This window comes from Xiphophorus maculatus, chromosome 2 (genome assembly GCF_002775205.1).
Source record: "Xiphophorus maculatus strain JP 163 A chromosome 2, X_maculatus-5.0-male, whole genome shotgun sequence".
Lineage (NCBI taxonomy): Eukaryota > Metazoa > Chordata > Actinopteri > Cyprinodontiformes > Poeciliidae > Xiphophorus > Xiphophorus maculatus.
Window position 1 is genome coordinate 11,115,389 of NC_036444.1, and position 26,901 is coordinate 11,142,289.

The 26,901-nt window shown below is 36.8% G+C and overlaps 1 protein-coding gene across 1 annotated transcript in view; it reads right to left on the reverse strand.

Annotated features, from left to right (window-relative positions):
* The window catches only part of LOC102221045 (insulin-like growth factor 1 receptor), an 87,908-nt gene that overhangs the window by 53,819 nt on the left and 7,188 nt on the right, over nt 1-26,901 (reverse strand). The window contains exon 2 of the mRNA XM_014469857.2: nt 20,172-20,735. Within this exon, the coding sequence (XP_014325343.1) occupies nt 20,172-20,735 (564 nt within the window). The remainder of the gene's footprint in view (nt 1-20,171; nt 20,736-26,901) is intronic.

The window sequence follows — 26,901 nt, forward strand, 5'->3', positions numbered from 1 at the left end:
CACAATATGTGAGATGGATTAAGCCTGAGTCAATAATCAACTGACTCATTTACCAGAATCTGCCCATTGTCTGTTCTCTAGCACCCTTCATTCCAAGATACCATTGTATCCATTTTTTTTTATCTGTCTCATTGCCAGAGGAATCTTTAGCATGCAACAACAATGTCAACCGAGAACTCAGTCAGCAAAATTAGCTTAAAATGACAGCAAAATATTACATAAATAAAATTTTAAAAAGTAAAAGTCACTGTTATTGGAAGATGGCTGGTTAAAGAACCATTAAGTTTGCTGCACACTGTTGACCATGTTAATAAAAATTCATATAAATAAAATTTTTATTGTAACAGGCTTATTTTATATTTTTCTTTTACATGACAAACTTGAAGTAGACATTGAAAAATGTTTCATTCAGGAGTGAATTGCTGATGTCAACTGAGAGAATTTCAGACAAACTGTATCTGTTTTATGTAGAAAATAGTTGCTAATATTTCTCTTTGAACACAATGAATGAAGTTATCTGCTGTTTGCCACACCAGATCTGGCTTACAGAAACTACTCTGAAAAGTCATTATACAAGCTTTCTCATCATTGCACATTTTTTGTTACTGAAATCATTGGATAAATATTTTCTGTTTAGAATTGTTCTCCCCTTACGGGCATACAAAAAAATTGGATTTGGATTCACTGCAAACATGGTGTTTGTGGTTAATTAAATGTAACTGTATTGGATCATGGTCAGGCCCAAACGAGTTCACACTCGTTTTCATGTTAACTGTGTATACAGATTGACAGCCTAGTTCAGGTTTAGACTGTAAATGTAAAGCAGTGAGCAAAAACTAGATCAGTTTTGATCAGTTTGAGCTGAATTTAGAACTTGTTCCTGTGTAAACGTGCACAACTCTCTGGCAGCACATCAAAACACAAGTGGGTGATGGAGGCCCTAAAAATATCAGAGGAATGAAAAATATGAACCTAATGAAATTATGCATTTCCTTTCCAAAATCATCTGCCTGCTCAACTTTCATAAGTTGTGTTTAAGTACAATCATTTATATCAAAGCAAATTATTCCTGTTAATTAATATTTTGAGTCTTTGACGCGTTTCTTTGTTAATGATTCTGTGTAAATGCAAGGAGATTATATAATCAAGAGTACTTCAGCAATTGCGGTAAACAGCAATTTAGAACCTCTACTAAGTCCATCTTCAGTTCTGTAACTTTTCAAATACACAGGTGGAAAACTAACCCTGCACATCCCTCTTAATACAGGATTCAAACTATGAAATATGATGGTGGCAGCATCGCCAGCAGGCAGGGAGACGTTCAATACAGGACAATCTTGCATAAAAAGCCAATTAAAGTCTTAAGACAGAGACACAGGTTCCCCGTCCACCAGAAAAATATGCAACCAAAGTTAAAATGAAAACATTTGCATCAAAGAATACTCATGTTTCAGAATAGCCCAGTCAAAGTTCAATTAAACTGTGATACTGTGACAAGACTTGGAAATTCTTGTTCCCAGGGGTTTTCTGTCCCGTCTCACTGAGCTCGAGCTATTTTGTGAGGAAGAATGGATACATGTATCTGAAGATCTGCAAAAGTTGGTTAAAACGTATCCGGGGAGCCTTACAGCAAAAAATGCGTTTGCAAAGTATCCGGTCAGTAGTATTGAATGACACACTTTTCATATTTTTATTTGAAAAAAAAAAAACAAAAAAAACCTATAAATTATTTCTTTTTCACTTCAAAGTTTTATGCCCCTTTATGTTGGTCAAGCATGTAAAACTGCAACAAAATATATTGAGGTTTGTGGATTTAACTTGACAAGGTAAGATCAAGTACAGGAAGTATTTGCAAGGTACTCTATCTACTGCTCTACTCCACTCCAAGTTGAGGAGCTATAATGTATATATATTTGTCAACTTAAAAGAAAAATATTGATCTTTCAGAGGCTGTCGTGAATACCAAAAGTAATTAAAGGAGTTTTATTACAAATTTTAAGCAGGGCAGATGCAGCACAAACGAATCAAATCCTGCACTGAAGGACTGTAATTGAATTGAATCATGAGGATCTGCCAAGAACTCACAGCTGTACAGTTTCAGGGAGCATCACACTTGAGAAAACTCGGTTAGCAGGTTTATGATCATTTATTCAGTATTTACGAGCACAAAAAAAAAAAAAAAATCAGTTAATGGGGAGGAAAGGCTACTCAGATGAGCAATAAAAGATTCTGGATCTAATAACACAGGGGGCTTTACGCTCCTATTACCTCCAAGAAATCAATTCAAGAATGATATCAGAGAAATATTATCTGGTTAAATAAAACACAGATGAAGGAATATCTCATGAAAGAAATCTAGTTAAGCTTTTAATGCGAGTTCAAATTCACAAACAATTTTAGAGAATAATGTGCATCTTAACTCAGGGTCACAGTTTTAACAGTGAGTCAAATGTCGCCTAATTGCTACATAACCTTGGTGATTCAGCTTAGATAGAGTCAGAACTACTCCAGCACACTGTTAATGGCACTTATAAGTGGCCATTGGCACAAAAAGCCTAATTCATTTCTGCTGAAGAGAGAAGCTTAGTCAGAACAATGACAGCAAGGCAGCAAAGGTATGAGGCAAGAGGACTATGATCTTCACAGTTAATCAAAGTCAGGGGCCATCAGGAAGGGGAATGGGGAGAAAATCTAACAAAAAACAGAAAGATAAACACCAATGGTAGATAAATTTCTCCCAGAATGCCTCAATTCTCTGAAGATGCCCGCAGCAGACCAAAGATGGGGAAGGATGCCAAAACATTAAGTGGAAACTCACTGGTTCAACAGTCACGGTCTGGAACCGTTTTAATAAGCTGGAAACTATTTCCAAAATAGTTGATGGTTCCGATGCAGAACAGAGACAAAGACCTGCATTGTAAAGGCAGAGCATGTATTTTCCTTCGCTGATCAAGTTTGCTGCCAAGAGGCAGAGTCCAGGCGACACTCTTAAGAGCAGTCGCCGCTGTTTCTTCAGGCCCCACCTACTGCCCCACCTCTTTACACACAAACACAGCCTTTTTTTTTTTAACCACAAAAGGCAGACATGCAAGACCTCCTCTGTCGAACATTAGGGCTGCAAAACATTCCCAAAAGTGGCCCGTCTACTCTCTTTCCCGAATCAGTCTGCAGGATGATAAAGTTAATTTGGGCCATTTAGAGGTTCAGCATTTACATGAGAAAGTTTAAATCAGCAAAACCACCAGAGATTCTTGGAATGGGTGTGTCCGTTAGTTGACAGGAAGAAAAAAAAATGAAAGGCGCGTAGAAGAAAAAAAAAATCACATAAAAGCACATTTCCCAGCAGGATTGGCCCGTGTTTCATGCTCAGACAGCGGCCCTTTACTCCAGTTTACTTATTCAGACACAAACATACACAAACACACGTTACAAGAAAAAACGTTTAAGAGCTTGGCAGCTCTGCTCTCTTTGTACTTCAACCGGAGATGATCAGTTGATTTCTTGTTTAGCCATGTGGTAAGATGGGACCCTGCAGCTGTGTGGATATTTTTGAAACCTTGCTGCTCTGGGCCTAGACTTGAGTCCCCCACACACTCACTCTGCTTCCAGTAGCTGGCCTGTCTTGCCCCGCCTAGCTTGTACTCACTCCATAAATCAAGGGCTTCATCTCCGTTGTTGTACTTAAAGGGGGGAAAAAAGAGACAATGACGGCGGCAGAGGAGGATCTGTTAGCTGTGTTCCGAGAGGCCGCTTCCTCCCACTGCCTCAGAGCCAGAGGTTTTAAACACATGCTTATGTGTAGCGTTTTCTTGACAGCCGCAGGCACTAAGTGATGGATGCCGAGGTGTCTGTCTCCATGGCAGCGCAGGAGAGCATGTCGGAAAGAGAACGTATACAAGAACGCTGGAATATAGTAAAAACTCTTTTCGATCTTCTCACAATACTATGAAGAACATATATCTTTTCATTAAAGTGATTGAAACATAATAAAATGAAAAAAATATAGTTACAAGGCATTATAAAAGTATTAAGAGTGCAAATCTTTTCATGATTTGTCAGGTAGCAACCATAAACCTCTCTTCATCTTATTTAGATTATATATAGATATATAATGGAAGAAATGGGATTGCTTATTTTCTTCACAATTTTGAATACATATCTGAAAAATGTGGTATGACTAACTTTGCTTTCTTTCATCCCAACCATTAAATTCTCTTCCAGGTGTGAGCATTTAAAGTCCATGCAGCTGACCAGATCCATCACTGGCATACACAGCAGGAAGGGTAAGAAAATAGAGAAATATAATAGCCACCAATATTGCACATATTAAACTTACGATGGCTATTAAAATTGATAGTACTAATAGTAAATTGATAGTAAACTTGATTAAAATCTAATATAATAGGGAATTTTGTCCTGGTGATAGTTTCAGATTGGTTCTCTGTTGAAGTGTTAGGTATGCCTCCATCCTTGAGTCATGCACCAAACGTTTAGTAAGAGGCCATAAAATGACCTAATGCACACTATGAAATATGTGAAACAGATATTAAATTAAATTGATTGTACTGTACATAGCAATTTTCAATAAAATCTGTTCTGGATTGATTGAATAAACTGACTGAATAAACAATCCTTTACGAAATAGAAACAGCACTAGTTATAACGCATAATTAGATTAGACAATAAGGACAATTGTAAGAAAAAATATATATATTTGAAAAATAAAGATGCCTGAAAAAGGAAAGGAGGAAAAAAAAGGTTGATCTCTCATTTATGGAGTCTAGCTCATCTCAGTGCAGCAGTCAGTGTTTTTTTGCTCCCTGACCTCTGGACCTTTGCTGCACATCTTCCTCCCTTCACTCTTTCTCTGTGCCTTTCCTGTCTGAAATATTCAAGACCAGAGGCATCACAAAATCTAAAACTAAACAAAATTAAAACTAAAGATAATTTTTTTAAAAATCCAGGAAAAATAAAAACAAAGTAAAAATTCATTACAATTTTATAGTATATGTAGCAACATGTAGATGGTCTTCAGACGCTTGTCATTAGTTTATGAATAATACTTCGAATTAGCTATTCTCATCAAAATTTAAAGTAAATGGTTTTGAAAAATGCTTTGATTAGAGCCTTTCGAAAATTACTGTATCATGTAAATAAACAAGACTAACAAAAAATATATTAGCTTCAAAATGCTGCAATTTGCTAAATGAATGCGACTGTGAGCTGTGATTCTGCACAGATATCCAGTATATTGGTATGAGAACTATACACTGAAAAAGGGTGATGCACATGTCTGCTCATGCACTTCCCAGCTGCTGATTGATGTTCAGGCTGACATAAGTGGTGTAGGGTTTTGTTTTTGTTTTTTTCTGAACACTAAGCTTAGTGTTTTGAGTTAATCTCCATCCCTTTAAAAGGCGTTGTTGACAGAGGGCTGTGCCATAATGGCGAAATAAAAAGCCCCAACCTATTGAGTTAGCTCTCAAACAAAAAGGAGAAAAGAAAAGTTATGTAAATATTTAAAAACAACAACGGAGACTAAAATCTGCCTTTGTAAGTTTGCAATAGAAACGTTTTGCACTCCAGAAAAGGAGACAGAGACGAATTTATCCATGTAGTAAATAAAAAGTACAGAAAAGGAGGAAATGAGAAACTGAGCTCTCTTGTTTTCAAAAACTGTGAAAGAAACAAATATAAGTACAATTAAGGGGAATAACAGATTGGTCTTTGCTTCTTTTTACATTCTGTCTACCTAACACCACTACGGTACACATACTGGATGGGCATTTTCAATGCATTTCAGAAATGAAACCAGAGGCACAACAAAACAAGCAGGAGAAAGTCAAAGCAGGACAAAATGTGGGGGGATTTCCTGAACAGGAATGATCGGTGTCATTACCCCACATGCAGGAAGGGAACAAGAATGCTAAAAGGTCGGCATGATAACACCATATATTATGCAGGCAGGTAGGTGGAACGTAACAACAACCCTCTAACAAGCAAGTACATGTCTGCTGTGGAAATCTGCTAACAACAACAGGGCACACAGGAGCGGATAGCGTCTAAGAAGGGTTAAAGATCGAGACAAACTTTTAATTAACTCCCAATGTTGAAGCAGACACGTTGAAATGCAGAACGTTAACGGAAAAAAAAACTGGCACTTAACAAAGTCTGACAGTAAAACTGAAAAAATGTGAGTAATAACATGTGATGACAATGTTTATATGCAGCCGGGAGGCTAGTGCCTTTCCTGTTTATCAGACCGCCTGAGAGAGAAAGAGCAGGTTCCTGATTCACAGTCAAGCACAAACAAGCCTAGTAAGCTTTGTTTTCTGTAACCGATGCACTAACAGGAGCAGGCTGGTGGGGGTGATTCACACCGTACTTATGCGGGAAGGGTCAGTTCAGAATGGATAGTTTTCATCCATTGCCTTCTCATCGGGATGGAAGAGATGAAAGGTACCAATGTAGCTCTGCTCTCTTCCGACCCGCATCAAGCTATCTCTTTTTTTTCTTTTGCTTCATCAGCAGAGCCTGACTGACAAAGGAAGATGCACAGTAACACAAAACACAGTCAAATCTGATATTTTACATCAGACATCTTTTAATGCCGCCCAGGATAAATGCCCACATCAAATAGACTTTGCCATCTTAATATCAGATATCAGTGTTGAGCAGAAAAACCCTCTCTTGTTTCTGTTTTTGAGGAAACTGCCAAGTTGAGCTGTACAACAAACTTAAAGTGTGAATGAAAAGAGACAGATATTTTGCTTTGACTCGTCTCTTTCATTCAAGTTTATTGGGTGTGAAGGTTTGTGCTTCTTATAGCACCACATCAAATAAAAAAAAAAAATCTAAATAAATTACCAATATCCCTCGTCTAGACTCAACGCTTGCCAAAGCAACAAATCTCTCTGCTGATCTTATTATTGGGTCAGCATTGCGCTGTCATCCAGGCAGCCTAGGGAGGTTACGGAACAAGAGTGACAAAATTGTCCGGTCACCTTACTTTACCGCCATCTGTCACGTCAGAGATGGCAAAATCTTTAATGCCCTGCAAATCTAAAGCCAATTTAATGAGGATGAATGAGGATAGCGACAGCTCCCAGGTGACATGGCCTTCCCCTCCCCTCAAGCAAAGACAGCGCTGCAGAGGGGAGCTCCAGAGACCTCTATATTTATCTGACACAGTAACAAGCTGCTGTCTGACTGCAGCATGGTGCGACACGGTTTGTCTTCATCAACCCCTTCTCTAACCGCCTCATCCCCATTCAGTTTATTTTTTGTCTAATCCACTGCAGCCAATCACGAGGGGTCCAGCACTGACCCAGTAAGATGTCATCACCACGAGAGTTGTCATGAATGACACTGTATTTACGTCCGTGGCTAAAGGGGAGAGACATACGCAAGATTCTGATCGGCACTTCACACTCCATTGGATTTCTCCACAGGAGGAGCCATATTTCAAAGCTGAGAGCAATAATTCATCGTGGGCCAACCCGATGTTAACAAAGCACCAACTGGTGATTATAGAGTTGGAGTGGCCCATTGAGGCGAGCAGCCAAGGAGCTGCTGGTCTGCCAAGAGAGCCATGCCAAGAGGGCAGGCGAAGTCAGAGCAGACTCAGCCACCTGTGCCTGTTAGGCCGCGCGCTGACAGCTACGCCGGCCTTCAAGATCCCACCCAAACAAGATAAGCAGAGGAAGGAGAGGCTCAAGGTCATTATTATTGTTACTGATAGAGAGCAGACATACTAGACTAACGGAATAACACCCCATGTTTGTAAATTAACACCAAGGACAAGGACTATTACAGTATATCTGTGATATTGTAGAAAGTCACAGTAGTATAAAAATATATAGTATACATATTTTTTATTACAATAATTGTTTACATTGACAATTTTTTGCATTTTTACCAGAAGAAAATGTTTATTAAGATTTGCGACAATCCTAAAAAAAATTTAAATGGGAATATCAGACATAATGGGTCTGAACGAGGAAAACAAAAATAGGCCTTAGTTTGGCGATGATTGCTAGTTCAAATAAAAAAACAACAATCTGTTTTTGTACATCATTTCTATCAAAAGTAATTATGTAATCTGCAGCTATAGAATAACCAGAACTCGTTATAAGCATGTGTTTTTTATAATAGTTTCTGGTTTAAATGTTAATTAATTCAGACAATTCAGACATTCAGGAAATTAAATTTGATTAAAAACAGGAAAAAGTTCATTTATTTTAGTCAACTGTGTTTAGTCAACTGCACATAAACACATGCAAGCACAGGAACAGTCGAACCTTTACTCTGTTATACTCATTTTTAAGGAGCATCTCTGCTTTTATTGCACGTTTCCCTGCACTGCACGCATACTGTTTTGTAAACTGTCTTTTTAATGTTCAATACACATATGTAAATTTAAGAAAAAAAACATCCTACCCAGCTACACATTCCTTGCATTGTCAGCATGATATTTTTGTCTGACAACTATGCTGTTTTTTTCATGTTATAACCTTGTACGGTATATTATTATTGTTATTTTATATATATATATATATATATATATATATATATATATATATATATATATATATATATATATATATATATATATATATATATATATATTTTTTTTTTTTTTTTAAACACCTTTTTTTTTAAATCTTTTGCGTAAACTTACATCCCGATGCAGCTACCTGAATTTCCCCAGTATGGGACAATAAAAGAAATGTCTATTCTATTCATACATCTAAGTGTTAAACAATTTTTCATAATGTCTCCTAGCTTTGAAGCAAAACCCAGCAGTTTTGTTTTTTCTAGTTCCAGAGAAGCCCGGAGATCCTATCCTTTCCTTTCCTTTCTTTTCCTATCTCTTCATCCATCAAGTCTGTTCTGCGGTGTTGAGCATCCAAACCCTTGTTTATTGTCGGCTAACTTCAAGTACCTCCATACCGCTTTGGCAGTGGATCAGTTGTTTTATCTGCCATGTTTGGTTCGAAGGTGTTGCTCAGACAACAAATGACATGAGCCAAAAACAAACTAATGTATACAGCGCACTCATGAGCAGCCAGAAGATTCGCTGTGCTCACAGCAATACAGACGAAAACAGTTACAACTAGTTAAAAATAGAAAATGAGACAAATGTTTAAAAAAATTATATTGATGGAATATCAGGGTCATTATCAATAGTAAACATCATTAATTATGTTACTATTCACAGTAGACCAACCATGATAACAAAGTATCTATCTCCAGAGACCCATCCTAACTGAAAACTCCCAGATCTTCCCAGGAAGTGGAGAAAATGATCCGTTGGACAAATCCATCTACAGCTGGTAGCAGCATGTCTGCTCCAATCAACAGAAATATCTTCAACACTATGAAATACTAACAACAGGATCTCCACAAAGTTAAACATGTCACAACATATTTTGAGTAGGTTAGCAATTATGAATCAGAGGGATTACTTCTACGTGAGTCGTAGGAGTCTTTCACAAAACAGTTTTTCAATATGACCACAAAGAGACGCCACTCTTCATGCTGCCTCCGGCTGTTCATAAATCACCAATAAAGCTGGCCATGTCAAACAGCGATCTGAGAGTTTATAAATGAAACACCACACAACCAAGGAGGCACAGAGAGGGACTGAGAGGCATATTGATATAAGTACTACAAATAAAATGTGTGTCCGATATCTCCTCTCTTATTATTTTCAAAATAAATGACTAAAGAACATGGTGAACCCCCGCCAACCTACCATGTCATTACATTAATCACACTTAGATAGTACGAAGACTTCTTGAGCCTTCATTAAAGTGTTTTATCAAATTTAAACTTTGCTTTTTTCCATCCTTGAGTGGATGTGGTAACTTTATTCATTATTGACACTAAAAACAACACGAAGGACCATTTGTACAAAGCTGGCACAATTCAAACTTTGCTTGGAGCAAACATAATGCAACTCCTCATGCTAGCAAAAGGACAAAAAAGAAAACTATTTGAGGGGAAGTGCATGGTTGTCAAAGGCATTTCATCTAGCTGTGTAATTCATGAGGTTTCCTTTGTAATTTTATGATGCCCTTTCATCTCCTCATTGTGCACATGCTACAAAGAAGAACAGACAGCAGATCACTGCTGGCACGCTGAGGCGTGTTCAGTATGTCTGTTACAGAAAGAAGTGAACTCAAAATGCACAGACAGACACACACAAGCTTTAAAAGTATAATCCGCCCTTTGCTAACCAGCCACAAGATACAATAACTATAAGCTACACTACCATTATTTTTTCATATATGACGTTGCCTTTTTATGACCAGAACCATTTGATAAGGACACAGTCACTCCACATTACATCACTAACTGAGTTGAGGAAAGTTTTTATCCTTCAACTTTTTCACATTGTTACAACCATAAACTTCAATGTACTTTATTGGAATTCAACCTTGTGCATAACATCAGTCTAGTCACACTACTGTTCTCTCTGTAGGAGGAGACCCCTTGAATAAAAGCAAGACCTTTAACCAACTTTAAGCATGAATATAGAGCAGAGATGAACCGATTTAAAAATTTGGATTGTTGTCATCGTCCAATATTAAAATTGCAGTGATCGTCAAGTTACCATTTTAATACATAATATACATATTTGCCCAAAAGTTTGACACACAAAAAGAAAAAATCAATAATCTCGATTCAGTTAAACAAACAACAATCCTGCACTACATACAGTAACTATCACTGAGACATGATCAACCACCTACCATGTCCTTCCTGAAATGCATACAAAAGTGGCAAAAAAAAGGGTGAAACGTAAACATCAGTTATTAATACAGGCCCAGTTTTACTTTTTGGAACTGATAGCAACCACCAATACCGATGTTTATGCTGATACACGTTGCATTCCTAACGCAGAGCCTGGAGTGTTTCCTATTTATTCACATTAGAACCACAAAAGTCAATGCATTTTGCTATGGTTTTATGACACGCACACATTTAGGAAGCAGAAGTAGAAAAAAACAGTTCTACTCAAAATCTACGTGTTTGTATTCATCCCCCTTTATTCTGATGGCCATAAACATATTCCAGTATAACGAACTGAACTGTTCCAGAAGTCCTCTTATGAGTAAATTAGTCCACCTGTGCAATTTAATCTCAGATAAATGCAGCAGAAAAATAAATATATCAGAGCTTTGCTAGAGAACAAACAGCATCATTGAGGAAAAGGAACAGATCAGACCAACTTCCTGTTGATTTATTACATACAATTTCAAACAAATGGATCAAAGTTGAGGTTGCAAAGCAGCAAAATGTGAGAAGGCTGAACACTTTTGCAAGGTGCTGTGTACATTTCAGGCATGTTCGAAGGAAAAGGTGAAAGGAGAAGCTCAGATGCCCTTTACCACAAACATAACTGGGAGAAAATAAGGAGCAGTATTTCAATGACCTCAGTGAACCTGACAAACTATTCTGGCAGAGCAGAATAATCTCCTCTCTCTGCGGCTCACCAGCGTACATCCTCACTTCTGCAGGAGAGATTTGTCAGCATGAGATTTCTTTTTTCCGCTGTGGTATTAACCCATGCTCTCAGAGCTTACTTGCAGGCATGGCACATTATCTCCCAGGAGTCCCTGCCAAGGCAGCCAAGCTGTGAGTAAATGGCTGCTCTGGCCTGAGCTGAAGAGAGAGAGAGTGAGAGAGAGCAAGAGAAAAGGGGAGCTGGAGTAGGCATCAAGTCAGAGGTGCCATTTAGGTGCCAAGGGGAGGGACAGGAAGCAGACGAGAGCACACTTCTTTCTCCCCTCTGTGGGGGGGCATCACAGAGAGGTGGCAATAGACTTCACCCTTCCCTTCCTGCAGTGCAAAGCAGGACAGAGAGGAAGCCACAACACAGCCTGAGCTGGAGTAGGGGTGGTGTTGCATGGAAGTTATAGTATTCATGCAGATTTATGAATGAGTGGTGAGAGTAAAGGATGAGTCACTACTTCTGTACTGCACAGCCAGGAAGCAGCAGGCAACCTATCACCAGAGGCACTGGGTGGCTTAAATATACTACACACGCAACTTGCTCTTCCACAAGCTTAAATGCATTCACACTTACACACCATGAAGGCTGGCAAAATAAAAACTGATATTTACATTAAAGTCAGTAAAGTAAAGTGAGTCATCCAGTGCCAACAGTGATAGGTTAAATTATCTTGCTAAAACTCAACAACCTGGGTACTTTAAGCAGAAAGGAACATCTGTATTCAGTGGGCTTCCTTGTGTATCTGGATGAGAGCACAAGCGTGTCGGTCCGTCTCTTTGGATTTTGGCAAGAAGTCACACGAGTCCTATTTTGGTCAACTGAGTTGATGAGAGGAAACCTTGGAAAAAAAGGACTAATTTGTCGGTGCTTTGAGAGAAGACCTTTATAGGCCACAGAGGACATGAGTAGGATAAACTCGCACAGGCCAGCCATCAATGGACAATACAGACTGCTGTTCATACATGGACAAGAACACACTGTGCGACCGTGTCATCATGAATTGGAAAAACTGTGCCAGCTCACAAGTTTAATCCCTCCAAAGAAAGGACACTGTTAACAACATTAAATGTTAGTATTAGTGGTCAACATGTGTCTGTAATTTTTCCACCACACACAGCTTGAGAGCAGTGAGACAAATTTGTATTTTATAATTCTGCATTTACAAGAAACGGAAAACATATTAGAAGTGTGAGGCAAGAAAAAAAAATCCAACCCAGCTTCTCAGGAAGTCCAAATGCAACCAATAAAACAAATTAAGGAGAAAAACTATTTGTAACCAAGCAATGTTTCCCCCTTATTTTAAGAGAGCTCGTGTTCTGAGAACCCAGTGAAGAAGGTTTCTGTTTAAAGCTAATATATGACAAACTTCTATCATTTCTGAAAGGCATCCAGAAGGGACACAAGTGGCAAAGGCCCTGAAGAGAAATCGCTGGAATGGATGGTTAGAGGATGGAGATGAGATACATAAAAAGAAATACAGAAACCAATGCAATGAATGTGGACTGGAAAATATGAAATAATCAACAAAGAAGAAAATTTCATCCATCAAAATATGTTGGTAAAAGCTCAAATTCTTTGCTTGACAGTAGATTAAATATATTTAGAATTCACTTTTCTTGCATTTTGACTAATGTCTCACACACAGAAGCATGGTGGAACATGTATTTGTCTGCTGGAGTTACATTTATTTGTATGAATACATACGTACGTACGTACGTACGTACGTACGTACGTACATACATACATACGTACATACATACATACATACATACATACATACATACACACATACATACACACACACACACACCCACACACACACACATACATACATACATACATACATACATACATACATACATACATACATACATACATACATACATACATACATACATACATACATACATACATACATACATACATACATACATACATACATACATACATACATACATACATACATACATACATACATACATACATACATACATACATGTTCACCGCGGCTTGCTAATGACTGATGTTTGCATCCAACTTAGCTTCCTTTCCAGTGCTAATTAAAGAACCATTTGGTTATTTTTTTAAGGAATCAAGACTCAACTTAAATTCAACTGTCTAAAACACTTAAACTGATCAAAGCTAAATATTCTCACATTGTATAGAAATTGATTAAAACACAGTTTGATGCTTATTGAATATTTATTTTATTAGAAAAAATCCAAAAAATTGTTTTTAATTGTTATTTTTGGCAGTCGGTCTACCTTGGATAGGGTCCTGCTCGAAAACTTCACCTCTTACCAAAGTCCAAAACAAAGAAAACTTCCCTGTGGATGATCTAAGAATAAACTGGACATACTTGTTCCTTAAAATTCCTTGAAATGACTTCATCTGTGATTGGTGCTATTTACATAAAACTAAATTAAATGGAATTGAATGTAGGTTAAAAGGTAATTAAACAAGACTTTTGTGGCTCGTGAGCTGTATAAATCTGTCTTAGTTAAGGTCTCCATAATGAAGTGTCTTTGCAGTAATAATGTCTGTGCACCTTTCTCCTTCCCACAGAGCTGCAGTTATACAGAAAAGAACAGGGAACAGTGTGCTGCATTTAGGTGTGACAGAGTTTGATCAACATCCGTACCATCTTTAAAGCATTAATGCTGGAGCCCCAGTATTTCTTCATGAAAGCAAAAGCAGGCGAGCAGAAACAGCGGATGTATGGGCACTGAGTCATGGCACAAGATGTGCCCTGAGGAAAGTACCATACTACAAGTCTGGAATTTGAGCTCTTTTGAATTTCCTGTCCCTGTAACCGCAGGACTTTGATAAGGTCCAGAGATTCCACTAACTATTTTAAAGCCTTCCGTTATCTGTGAACTGAGCCCACCCAGGTACTTTTACAGGAACAACAAGTCCAGAAAAACAAAGAATGGACCACAGATCAATCTCTTTTACTCATAATTGCAAAGAGGACACAAGCAGTTTCTGTATGACCAAGCACAGACAGTCTTCACATACAGCCTGTGTGGTGCATTTCCCCCTCTTTATCCCCTCACACGTGCAATGAGTAAGCCAAGAGGAATTTCTGCCTTATATACTTAAAGGGGCAGAGACATTTTATCCAACATACATTCTCTATTAGTAAATATCATTCTGGCTTTCAGCAAGTAAAAATAAGCAGTATTGCAATCCAGCTTATTCTTTGTGAGATAAAAGTTAACAGTAGCAAAATAGCTTCGATTTTCAAGAATAGAAATTGGACTTTGGGATATTTTCTTAAATATGTTTATTGCTTTTCAGAATATTTTTCATGAATAAAGTGTTAATAAAAAAGTAGCAGAGTGGGCCACATTTGAAACCCAAAATGCATCTTTAAATAAGGACATAAAGAAACAGCAACTTCTTTCTGTGATACTGAATGTTTTTTTGTTTGTTTAGTTTTGTTTTTCAGTTTCTGAATTCTAACATGAAATGGCAAACTTTGAGCTTTGGACCTCATAGCATTAAGGTATCACTTTCAACACAGCACATCTCACAAGACCCTTTGCAAGATACGGCCAAAGAATGCTGCTGGGTGCTTATTTGGCATATGATCTGCTATTCATAGCAATACAACAGATTGCATTAATAAATAAACAACCAATGCTGTCCAAACATTATCATGTGACTTTCTTTCCACTACTGCATGCAACATGAAAGGGTTTTTATTTTCTATTTTTGTTCAAAGACAACGAAGTAACTGAAAGAAAAAGGAGACAACTTTTGGGTCTGCAGCTGCAGCCACTCCTTGCACACGTTGGACAGCAAAAGATGTAAAACAGCAAACGCAATTGGAGTGAAAGACCTATCTTTTTCTTAACAGCAAATTTGTATAACTAGAGATGTATCAGGATATTGGACAGTGATTGGAATTGACTGACTGATAAAACCTAACACTCTACTTGGGTTTAGCTTGTTTTTTGAGCCATCCAAAAAGCAAACTATGTGATCAGTGTGAATATGGGAATTCCTGCTATTTGAAACAGTTTTCAAAAATGAAAACAATTGACAATCTATTATTGTTAGTAGATGCCAGAAGATGAAAACTTATGTTCTTACATTGTTAATGGCAGAAGTCTTTGCATGCCAAAATACAAATCTGACTCTTGGCAATTAGATTTCATTTACACCAAATATACAAATTTCTAACAATCCCTGGCAATAAAATAAAAATATGGAATCAATGTCACTGACTTATTGTGAGTCAACTCTGCAACCTACTGCAAAGCCAGAATGGTGTACTTGTTGAATATATATATATATATATATATATATATATATATATATATATATATATATATATATATATATATATATATATATATATATATATATATATATATATATATATATATATATATATATATGGACTTTTTTCTTTTATTTCCTTCACTAAACAAATTTGCTTAAAAGGTTTGCTTTTTTTCCTGAGATTTCCAGTAAAATTATGAAATTGAGATAAAAGATTCATATCTTTAAGACTTTAGGGGCAATGGTAACAAATTAAATAAATATATATATACAGTACAGACCAAAGGTTTGGACACACCTTCTCATTGAATTCAATGAGAAAGTGTGTCCAAACTTTTGGTCTGTACTGTATATATATATACAGTAGATATATATGTTATCATATCAGCAGCTATGTATGCATACATGATAAATGAAGATGTGAGGAAAAGTGTTGTGCAGTCCTATAACACCTTTAGTTATTCTCATAAAAGATTAATGAAATAGTGTTTTTTGTTGTTTGTAATGAGTCCACCAAAATATGCATTGTTGATGTAAATACAGTATAGTTCATACACAATTTTCTACTGAATTATAATCTAAACACATGACAATTATTTGTTAAGAGATGTATATCATTGTCTAGGAAAATAAGTTATCTTATAACAAGTAGTATTTTAATTGACATAAATAAATATGTTACACTTTGGTGATGTATAGTTTAAGAATCTTCCATAAGTATTTCTTCAGCGTGTGCACAAATGAGCCAATGGTATGGAAAATTCTATAAAAAGTTGCTTCATTCCAATATTCCTACTTATTAAGCCAAGGTCAATAAATTGTGTCTACCTCCTGCTGATATACTCAATAAATTCAAATAAATAAATAAATACATATTCAATAAATTCAAATAAAAATCAGAAATTCATGCATTTCAGTAACACAGCTCACAAGTAAAACACATTATATCAACTAATTACATGTAGACTGATGTTTTAAAGCTTTTTTTAAGGCTGATGATTTCTTGCTTGCAGCTATTGAAAACATGACATTTAAGATTAGAATACTACATCAGACCATTAATAAAAAAAAACATTCTGAATGCAGAAATATGGGTCTAATGAAAATTATGCTTGATATCTCCTTAAAGGTTGTAATTTTAAAAATGCACTTTTAATCTGACAAATAAACCTCATCGGAACCGTTTTCATTTATTGAATGTGACTGTAGTTAAATCAGGAGAACAAAAAAGACAAGAACAAGTCATGAGTCGGGCATGTTGTCTGCTTCCATTGTCTTAAAAGTATGTTAATGTGCAGACATGCTGCTTATTGAAAAGAAAAACGTTACATAAGTGGTATTCTTTTGCATGAGATAGCCTTAACTGAATGTGCCCTCCAGCATACCAAGTTAATATTTGATTCCATGAAGAAGAAATGTGAGCTCTGTGAGAACTTGCGAATCAGGGAATGTGTGCCTCCCTGTGGAGCTATGAAGACCAACCAGACCTGAAGGCAGGCATATAATAAGACACAATCTGCCTATGTGACTAACTGTCACAAGTCTTTTTTATTTATTTTTTTATTTTATTTTTTTGCAGAGGGCAAATACACCATACACCTTTTAAACCCTTTGAAAAACAGTAAAAGATTCAGGGGCCAGTCAAACAAGAGCGAGAGAGAGAACATCTCTGACAAGTACACAGTGAAGATATCTGACAGCCGAGGTTGTTAGCAGCCTCTGATAAGCCCTGCGGAAAAGAGTGAGGTGAAAATAGAGCAGGAAACACCAGCAGAACCTCTGACAAGGACAATCAGAGATGAGGCTAAGTGAAGTGGAGAGGAAGAAAATGAACAGACATAGAGGGGAGAAGAAACGGCATTGAAGCTAAGGGAGTGGGTGTTTCAAAAAGAAGAGGAAAACACGAGTAGGGAAAGATTGTTCTCAACACACAGAACTGCCTTTCATTCATAGACTGCTGTTGAGTCTGTATACTTGACATTTGTCTGACATTTTGCCTCTATGCCCTTCCTCCTGTGTAGAACTTCTCAGAACGGGCCTCTCTCCGCATCACTGGTTGCCTCTAAGAAGTGCCCATTTCTCCAGTCTCCATTTAGCAACATAGCTGACTCCCACTCACCTTTATCTAACATTAACCTGGAATATTCCACTCAGCTCCACATTACCATTAACATTTCCTAATCTAATACAAACCAATAATGTCTAAAGACCAGAAGAAAATGAAAGAAAAAAAAACTTTTTTTCTGAAGAGCACTTGAAGCCCCAGAGGCTACTGTAGTCAGCTAGCAGACAGCGCTCCTCCTCATGTAGTGTAATTAAAGAGAAGACCGGGCTGTATTGACTAGAAAACCACTGCATGCCCTTGAAGGAACATCTGTACCGGAGAAAAACAAGGCAATTATACAAAGGGGTAGAGAGGGGAGAAGAGTGCTCTACAGTGGGAAAGTTCCAAGAAAACACATCTTACCTTAAAAAAAATCCCAACACAAATTCTAACATATTAAAGCACAACCCAGTTTGGTTTTAGCTTCATTCTGCCGCATTATTGCATGAAAAATGCTTCACACTGCCTCTATGCCACCCAACCCTATTTTTGTAACCAAAGTGTAGCTTCCTGAAAACCTTTATCTGCGGTCTTGATACCTCAGGGCTCTCCAGATGAATGTGTTTACCCTGAACTCAGCCAGGCCCTTTGAGAGAGGCAAACTGCTCTAAACAATACTCCTGCTCTCAGGTCTGTTGTGTGAGAAAAACTCAGCAAAACACCACACAATCATCAATTGTGCAAAGAATAAAATTGTGTGACTACACCATTCACAGTGTGGCAGTCTTTATGAAACTTTTTTTCCTTTAACAAAGGGATTTAAAAACTTTTATTTTACAGGGTCAGTTGTGCACAAACTGAGCAGCTGATAACGTTGCGGGAAACTCCCGATGGGTCAACCCGTCCAAGAATAAACACAGATAAACAATAAACGTTGCAGAGAAAGATGTGGTCACAAGGGGAAAGACGCAGGTTTTATTTCCACTATTTGTTCTGCAGGTTCCCACAGAGACCCCGAGTTTGTTTGTGAATCTAAACTGACCATTGGAGCTGCACAGAGGTCTTAAGGACAATGAAAAAAAAAAAAAAGATTCAGGCCTTTGGTGTCTGAGGCAATTTATTCTCTCTATTATTTAACTAACAGTGCTTTACAAACACTTCTGCATCTTTTGTCAAGTAACAGCTACAAACCTCAATGTATTAGGTTTAGGTCAACAATCTTGCCATTCATCTATGGAGGTCAGATCTGTGGAGTGAATGAGTACTAGCTGTCCTTTCAACTGTTGTGGATCTCTGCAGGTGACTAAAACATGTAATTGGTTACACTTGACTTTATTTCAGGGTATTAGAGTAAAAAGGGTTACACACATTTGAATGTTATTCTTTTAAAATGTTTACTTGTAAATAATTTATCCTTTTAGTTCTGAGTGGCAACTACTATACTATCGAATAAGACTCAAATAAAACTCATTGAAGTATGGTGTTGTAGCAAAACGAAATCTAATATGGATTAATGCATATTCTTTTAAAAGTGAATGTAGCTCGGAGAAATAATGAAAGCAGAGTATAATTTTACATAAATATTTTTAAAACAGAATATCTCTGTATCTTGAAGTTTTGGCACTACATATCTGTTTTGACTCCACATGTGGTACTCAATGTCAAAGCTAACGTAGTGTCAGAGGCGTGTGTCCACATTTATCACCTTGTGCAACAAGCAGTTTCAATGTACTTTCACACCTATTCAATAAGTTTTGCTCAACTTAAGGCATAGGTTTTCCTCAACTTTCCTTGTTCGGATGCTATCAGTGTGTATAGCTATCCATCAATGTTATCTCTATTTGCCTTATTTGCTGTTATGTGACCTCCTTCTGAACTACTTTAATGAAAAGTGGCCAACCCCACCACTGGGCTAAAGTTCAACAAGGACAACCCTCCCACAGATCCTTCAATGAACCCCTTTTTTCACAAACTTCTAAATGTCCCTCTGGCAAATATTTAGCTGACATGCTCCAGACTGCTAGACTACCTCATTTCTTGGCAGAGCTACTTTAACCTCAACCAAGTATGTCCCCTTAATACCTGGTGCTGTATATTTCCGCCATCCTTCCCTTCATAAATAGCCTGATCTAAAGAAAATGTCTGTGCAATGAACAGAGGAAAATGTTTGTATTGTCTGACCAAAACAAAGAAAAATCTCTACATAGATTCATTGGATTAAGTGTTGAAGTTGCATGCAATTGTAAAATGTCTGAAAGGCAGTAAACTTCAAAGATCAAAGTCATTCTTTAATTAAAAAAGCAGAAATTGGGTTACCTTTCTGACAATGCTTTGATGTCCAGCAGCGGTGGTCATTGTTGCCTTTGACCAATGTCCTCTGACATGTAGGGTTGTCCTCCATTGTGCCTGGGCAGACATCATCACACTCCTTCGACTTCTTGTTCCCGGTTATAACATTATTAACATTGCTGTCCATGATCAGAGACCAGTCCACTGAGTCCAGGAAACAGAGCTCTGGGTTCTTTTCAATCTGCACTGTCCCACGGGTGATGTTCATCAGGTTGTAAAGGCCAATGTCCTTTAGGTTGGTCATCTCATAGATCACCAAAGCATTTCCATATAAGAGATTACGGCCCCTAATGACGCTCAAGTTGGGGAAGAGCGTGCTGAGGCTATCCAGGCCAGGAACACGGAACAGCAGCAGATAGTCGGTGATGACTGTCAGCTTCGGGAAGCTGAGGGTGCGGAAGACCTCCTGATTGATGTTGCTTGTCTTTTCATTGATTAAAACGATTTGTAGGAAACCTTCCAACACTGTGCAGTTCTCAAGAGCCTGGAATTCACTTATGTAATTCCGGATGTCAATACTCGGGCTACAGACTAAAAGAAAAAAAATGAGAAATAATTAATAAATGCATTTGTGAATTGATAACTAACAGAATTATTGGTAAACATTCTACACGTGTTACAACAAAAAAATAGGGTCTGTATACATCATTTTATTTCAACAATTAAAATCTCCAAAGATAGCAACTATTTAAAGACAATTTTTGAATTATGGATGGATGGGTGGATGAAAGGACAGACAATGAATAGATATTTGGATGGTGAACTAATGGAAGGATAAGTGGATAATGAGCAATGAGCCAACAGATTGATGGACAGAGGGAAGACAAGAAGTATGGCTGTGGAACTGGATAGGCCATGTAGTATGGCTTTACTTGTATAAATTATGTCTTTCCAGCCATTCCAGATCTGGAACATTCTTAAAACAAATTCTGCACTTTCACAGCCTTTGCAGAAACACTGAATAAAGGTAGTAGAGCTATTTGGCCAGATTTTAAATAAGCATGTATTCATTGACCAAAAATAATAATTTCATTAATCTTCTTGAAGCATATAATCCTTTTATTCAAGACAGTGAGCCTGACAGAATGTTTTCTCGCTTTCTGGAAGCCCGTGTGCTGCACTAGGACATCATCTTTCAACACTATGTAAAAAAAAAAAGATTAGTTTGTTCTCAGTAATAAGAAACTATTACCAGAGTACAGAAACTCTCTCTTATTTTCCCACTGAGATGCACAAGTTAACATGTTCAAAACTTCTTTTTTGTATAACCTCAAACACAACACCTGTGTTTTACAGTAAAATGCTTCGTCCTTCACCTCAGATAACCTCAACGTGTACATGAGCCAATTCTCTGAGCTCGGAAAACAACACTTGAAACCACAGTGCTGGGAGCGCCCACTGACAACACTCACATTAACCTTTTATTATTGATGACAATCAGCTCTGCCAGTAAATGTAACTATGCACCGCTCCATCAAATGCAAATCTGTAACTTTCACACTTAAATAAACATAATCCTTACCCATAAAACTTAAACTTGTCTCGATCTGCCAGCCAAATTCTAGCTTTGGTTGTGCTCAGGGATGCCAGGTTGTGACATGATCGCTTCTGATGCTACCTTCCAAGCATGCAGCAATGTGTGAACAAGTTTTGACAGAGAAGCAGTGACAAAATTCATGCCAGAAGTCCCATAATAACAACAACAATATAAACTTTTGAGATATGAATTTAATGTAGTGACATCATGCAGTTTCCCAGGCATAACCAGTGATCCACACGTGTTCGCCATATGAAGAGACTTTTCTTTTAATGTCATTTCCAAAAATGCTGCGACTACATTAATATAAACAAAAACAGATGATCTGCAAATCATTCTAACCTTACATTTAAATTCATCATGGATCAGCATGACTGGTTTATTCACAAATATGCTTCAAAGCAACCCCATTATTACTGCAAAGAGTGCTTTTTAAAATAACTTTTCCTTTGTTGAGCGTGGAGGATGTGGTATCCAGGATTACAACATATTTTCTTGTAAAACTACAGTTTTCTATTGACCAAAGTCCATTTCAAAATACCCTTTTCCATCTGAGAAAGTGATGGCCTTTCTAGGACTGTTTGTTAGGAGTTTCCCATCATTTCCTTAGATTTGCTTAGGGAATAGGTGTATTGGTTTCCTGAAAGATGTAATATGTAAATATGACACATAGAAGAGAGGCAGAGTTTGTAAAGTGTCTGAATGTCAATATTATTACCTTGCTTAGCTACTCAAATGAAACATTTCCAGTAAAGTTTTGTTGTAATTTATTTGAAGTTCTTGTAAATGGCTTCTCATGGCTTATTCAGACACCTTTAGTGGTTGCCTCCTTTTTGATCTGTTCCATCAGTATGAGCCATTACTGTTTTAGTAATCTAGAATTGTGGTTTCTAGGGAGGCCCATGAACGACTGACTGTAATTAAAACAGTGTCATCTAATATATTACTTTGCAATTACTTTGGATAATTGCAAAGCAGAAGGAAAACTACATATAGGCTCCAATTTTTATTATTTCTTTACATGGAAAAATCTGAAGTGAGTTAATCCAGAGCCACTCTGAATTACCCACATTTTGCTTTCTCATCAGAATGTTAACTTAGGAAAGGTCACGTATTGTTATCTTGCCCATTATTAATGAGCATATACTCATCTAAAATGCATCTGCTGTAGTTATGAAATTGTAAAGGGGTAATTAGTTTGAGTAAAAGAACAGCAAAAAAAATCTTTAACAAACTAAATGTTTTACAAAATACATTCAGATTGCTACAAGAGTAGAAATTAAATACACTTCTTAATACAACTTTTGCCGTGCCACTCTTTATAGAGTGACACATATGTAACAAACTGATATTAGCTGGTTAATCAGTCGGCCTAGATACTCTGGTGGCCAGGCTGCAGTCAGCTGCTTAACAAGATGTTTTAAGCTTCCCAGCTGTAGTTTTTATAAGAGGGATGACCGGAGATTATTTAGTGTCCACACAATGACTGTCCATGTTTTGTGTCACCAGATTTTTTTTCCCAAGCAGCTTGTTATGTTACATGTAATTAAGGGAAAAGCCTTCTTTCAGCCAGCTGGATAGCAGGGCTCAGCACCAGGTAGAAGAGGGAAAATTCTAGCTGAAATTCTTACGAGCTTTGAATTCTTTTAAAACTGTTTTCTATCTTTTTTAGAGCAAGCAGCCCGTGCCTGTTCTACTCATTACTTGAATTCTTGCCGTGCTATAAATTATTTTTGTTGTTCACGTGTTTTCAAAGTGCTTGAATGAAGGAAATAGTACAAAAAGTAGAGCAGTATAAAAAACACAAGACAAAACACAGTCATAAATTATAAGCAAAAAATTATAAACTAAACCTGGCCTCTCTAACATTGGTCTTTGTACTATACGTACTGTTCCAATAAATGCAGCTTTACCACCCTTTGTAATGACTAGGAACAAAAACAGCACAGATTTTTAGGTCTTACTTTTACATGATATCGCAATTAGAAGAAACTTCCAGATGTTATACATTTCCTGTTGACTTTTTTTGACATTTACCATTTTATCAAAGTATTTTTATGATCACTATAATTATTAACTTTAAATGATTTACATTATTCTATCTTGATTTCTCACTTTAAATAATCTCCTATATCTTAATCTTCAGTTTTCAAAGTTCTCTCACAACATTTATTCACTTAATGCAAAAACTTTTTTTTCCCCCTTATAACTCTTAATATTTATTCCAACAACTTTAGTCTGTTAAGCTTAAATGTTGGACATTTAAATTAGTATCGCATTTACCTATCCTTTATTTCACAGTAAACAAAACATCATAAGTAGTTTATCTATTCAGTGAAGGTGTGAATAGTACAGAGAACATTGTTAATTGTTGTCTAAAAGGAGGTTTAGTGATTGGTACAGGAAATGCCTTGACATATGAGCTCTTTGGTTAAACCTGTTATGTTCTTACAGAAGCTTAGGAGACAGCCATAGTTACACTGCTGCAGTCCCTGTCCAATAAAACAGGCAAGTCTTCAAAGTATTTCTCTGATCCTTGTCGTACTGCGGAGAAAAGCAGATAACTGAGCTATTTTAGTCCAAAACAAATGTTGTACCCATGCATTGATTTATTTGCACAACAATGGTAATGGAAGTCCCTCATGAATTATGTTTCCTGTGGAAATACATGCAATACATGCAAATCTACGCATCAAAATCACTGTTTTTTGTGCTTTGCTTAAACCTTAGTTGCTTAAAAATAGAAGTCACATTGTTTATAAAGAGGATGAATGGGTTACATTTGCCCCCAGTGGGATGTTTCACTTGTCCAAATTTAGAACGGAAACAATTACTCCCAAAGAAAATAGTATTTGCTTTTGTCCAATCAACACCAATGCCCCTGGGCTCCACATGTGAGCCATCGAGCTGCATGTCTTCTTTGTTTCATTGAGAATTTTCTTCCAGCTTCTCCAGCAGCCGGGGAGCGAAGGAGGAGGGGTGGAGCCACTCCAATACAAAGGCTAATTTGTTTGTTAGTAAAGAGAAGCTCTGGGCTCCACTTCCTGATGAGGGCATTAATAAAATCAGGGGGCGTCTGGCCAGCGGAAGATAAGATTTCAGCCAAGCCAAACTATGGAGAGGCCACACGGGTGCAGAACTCCTGCGAGCAAAAACTGCTACCTTCTGAATGCGTTTCTGAATGTTTTGAAGACTCTTGAAAAAGAGAGGCTGGAATGGGAATACAACAAGGGAGAGGAATGACAGCCTTCCTCTTTGTGAGGCTCTTATTCTGCCCATTAGGCATGTTAAGTAGCAGGAATTCCAATCATTTTCTCACACAAAAGCTTGAGAAAGATTTTGTCTCCAACTAAGGCGGCAAGCTTTCCTTACTCCACTTGTTGCAACAAAAAAAGACACTTAAAGATAATGTAGTTACCATGATTACATTAGATAAAGACATATTTCAGCAGCCCTGTCCACACAGACTGATATCCTGCACGCATGTGTCCGTCTCTTCCTCCTGGGTCTCTTTGCTCTTCACACTGCTGAGTAAACACACATATCTGCACAGCGTAATGGGATCCATGGGCTCATGTTTATGATTGATAAACCCTGCCCCGAACCTCTGTGGAGATGTCAACACACAAACACATACACAAGCGCACCTGCACCAGCACACACACAGGCAAACATGACCCTGCGCACCTCCGTTAAAATTAAACCACGACTCTAACGGCCAACACTTGCTGAATCCACAGAACATGCTGAGCTTGTAAATAATAAACTTTATTTCACACTTAGATGGAAAATATTACTTTCACAACATTTGCTTGTTTAATTATTTTAAGAAACATACTTCCTGATCTTGTTACATTTTGTTTATTTTTCAACTATTAAACTGTATTAGTTTATGACATTTATAGTTATGTTTTAGTTGAAGCAATGTGTTTTGTTTTGTTTTGGGGGTTTTTGTCAAACACAACATTTTGAAAAAATAGAAATTGAAAAACATGAAATTTGGGAGAAAAATTAGTATATGAACGATCAATCTGGAAACACTGAGAGGGAGATCTCTTTATTCCAGAAAAGTTTACTAAGATTCCTCTTTAATGACAATCCAGATGACATTGCAGTTATTTTTAACCTCAGAAATTTGAGATTTTACAACACCTACATAGAGGACATTTTAAACCCTTACTGGATCTCTAGTCAACTTGCTCAAACACATTAAATCAATGTTTAATCATGTGACAAAGTTTGGTCTGTTAAGTTAATTAGTTGCATGAAAAGACATTTTTCTCTGCTGATACTAATTCTGAGTGTTTTTTTGGGGGGGGGGGTTAATCGCTAACAACCACAACATTTACAAACTCACTGTGTTATTTCAACAATAAGCTGAAAACATTAACCATAAAACAAAAATTATCTGCAGGTTTTTTGATAGATATATGTGTATATCTATATATATATATATATATATATATATATATATATATATATATATATGTTTGAATACAACAGAAAAGTAAGGAATAATAAGATCCTATGTGTGCATAAAATCATGAATCACTAACCTGTAGCTTATTTTTACTAAATTCAAAAGTGAATCACAGTTAATGCTGTTGGTTTATCAATTTATGGACCAAGTATGTTTGGAGTTTTAAGTTATTAAATGTATTTAATAAGCCAGAAAGCAAAGACAGTATTGTTTTATATATAGATCTTTAAATTTATAACAGACTTTTTCTTTTAAAAGATTCCATGAAGAAAATTAAATCCACAGTTGTAAGACTATAGAGTTAGTGTCATTTTTTCTCCAGTAAACAGAGCAAATCTATCACTGACACTGTAAGGCCACTAGATCCACAGTATTGTTTAAGCTGCCAAGAATCACATAAAAACAAAAAATGAAAACTAAATGTATATTCTTTGAATATTGTTTAGAAAACAGGCGATTTCAGCTTCTTCATGGCAGTGAAACGAAATATTTTGCTCAAAACTTTAGAAAGCAAACCGATTTCAATTCGTACACAAAACTTCACTTTAGCAATTATTAGGATATGGACATAATATTATAACAATTTTCATTGCCTTTTTTGGGATGACAATAAAGTTAAGAAGAAAAGAAAATATAAAAAACATGATCTTTTTGGCTATTAAAAAAATTATAAAAGAAAA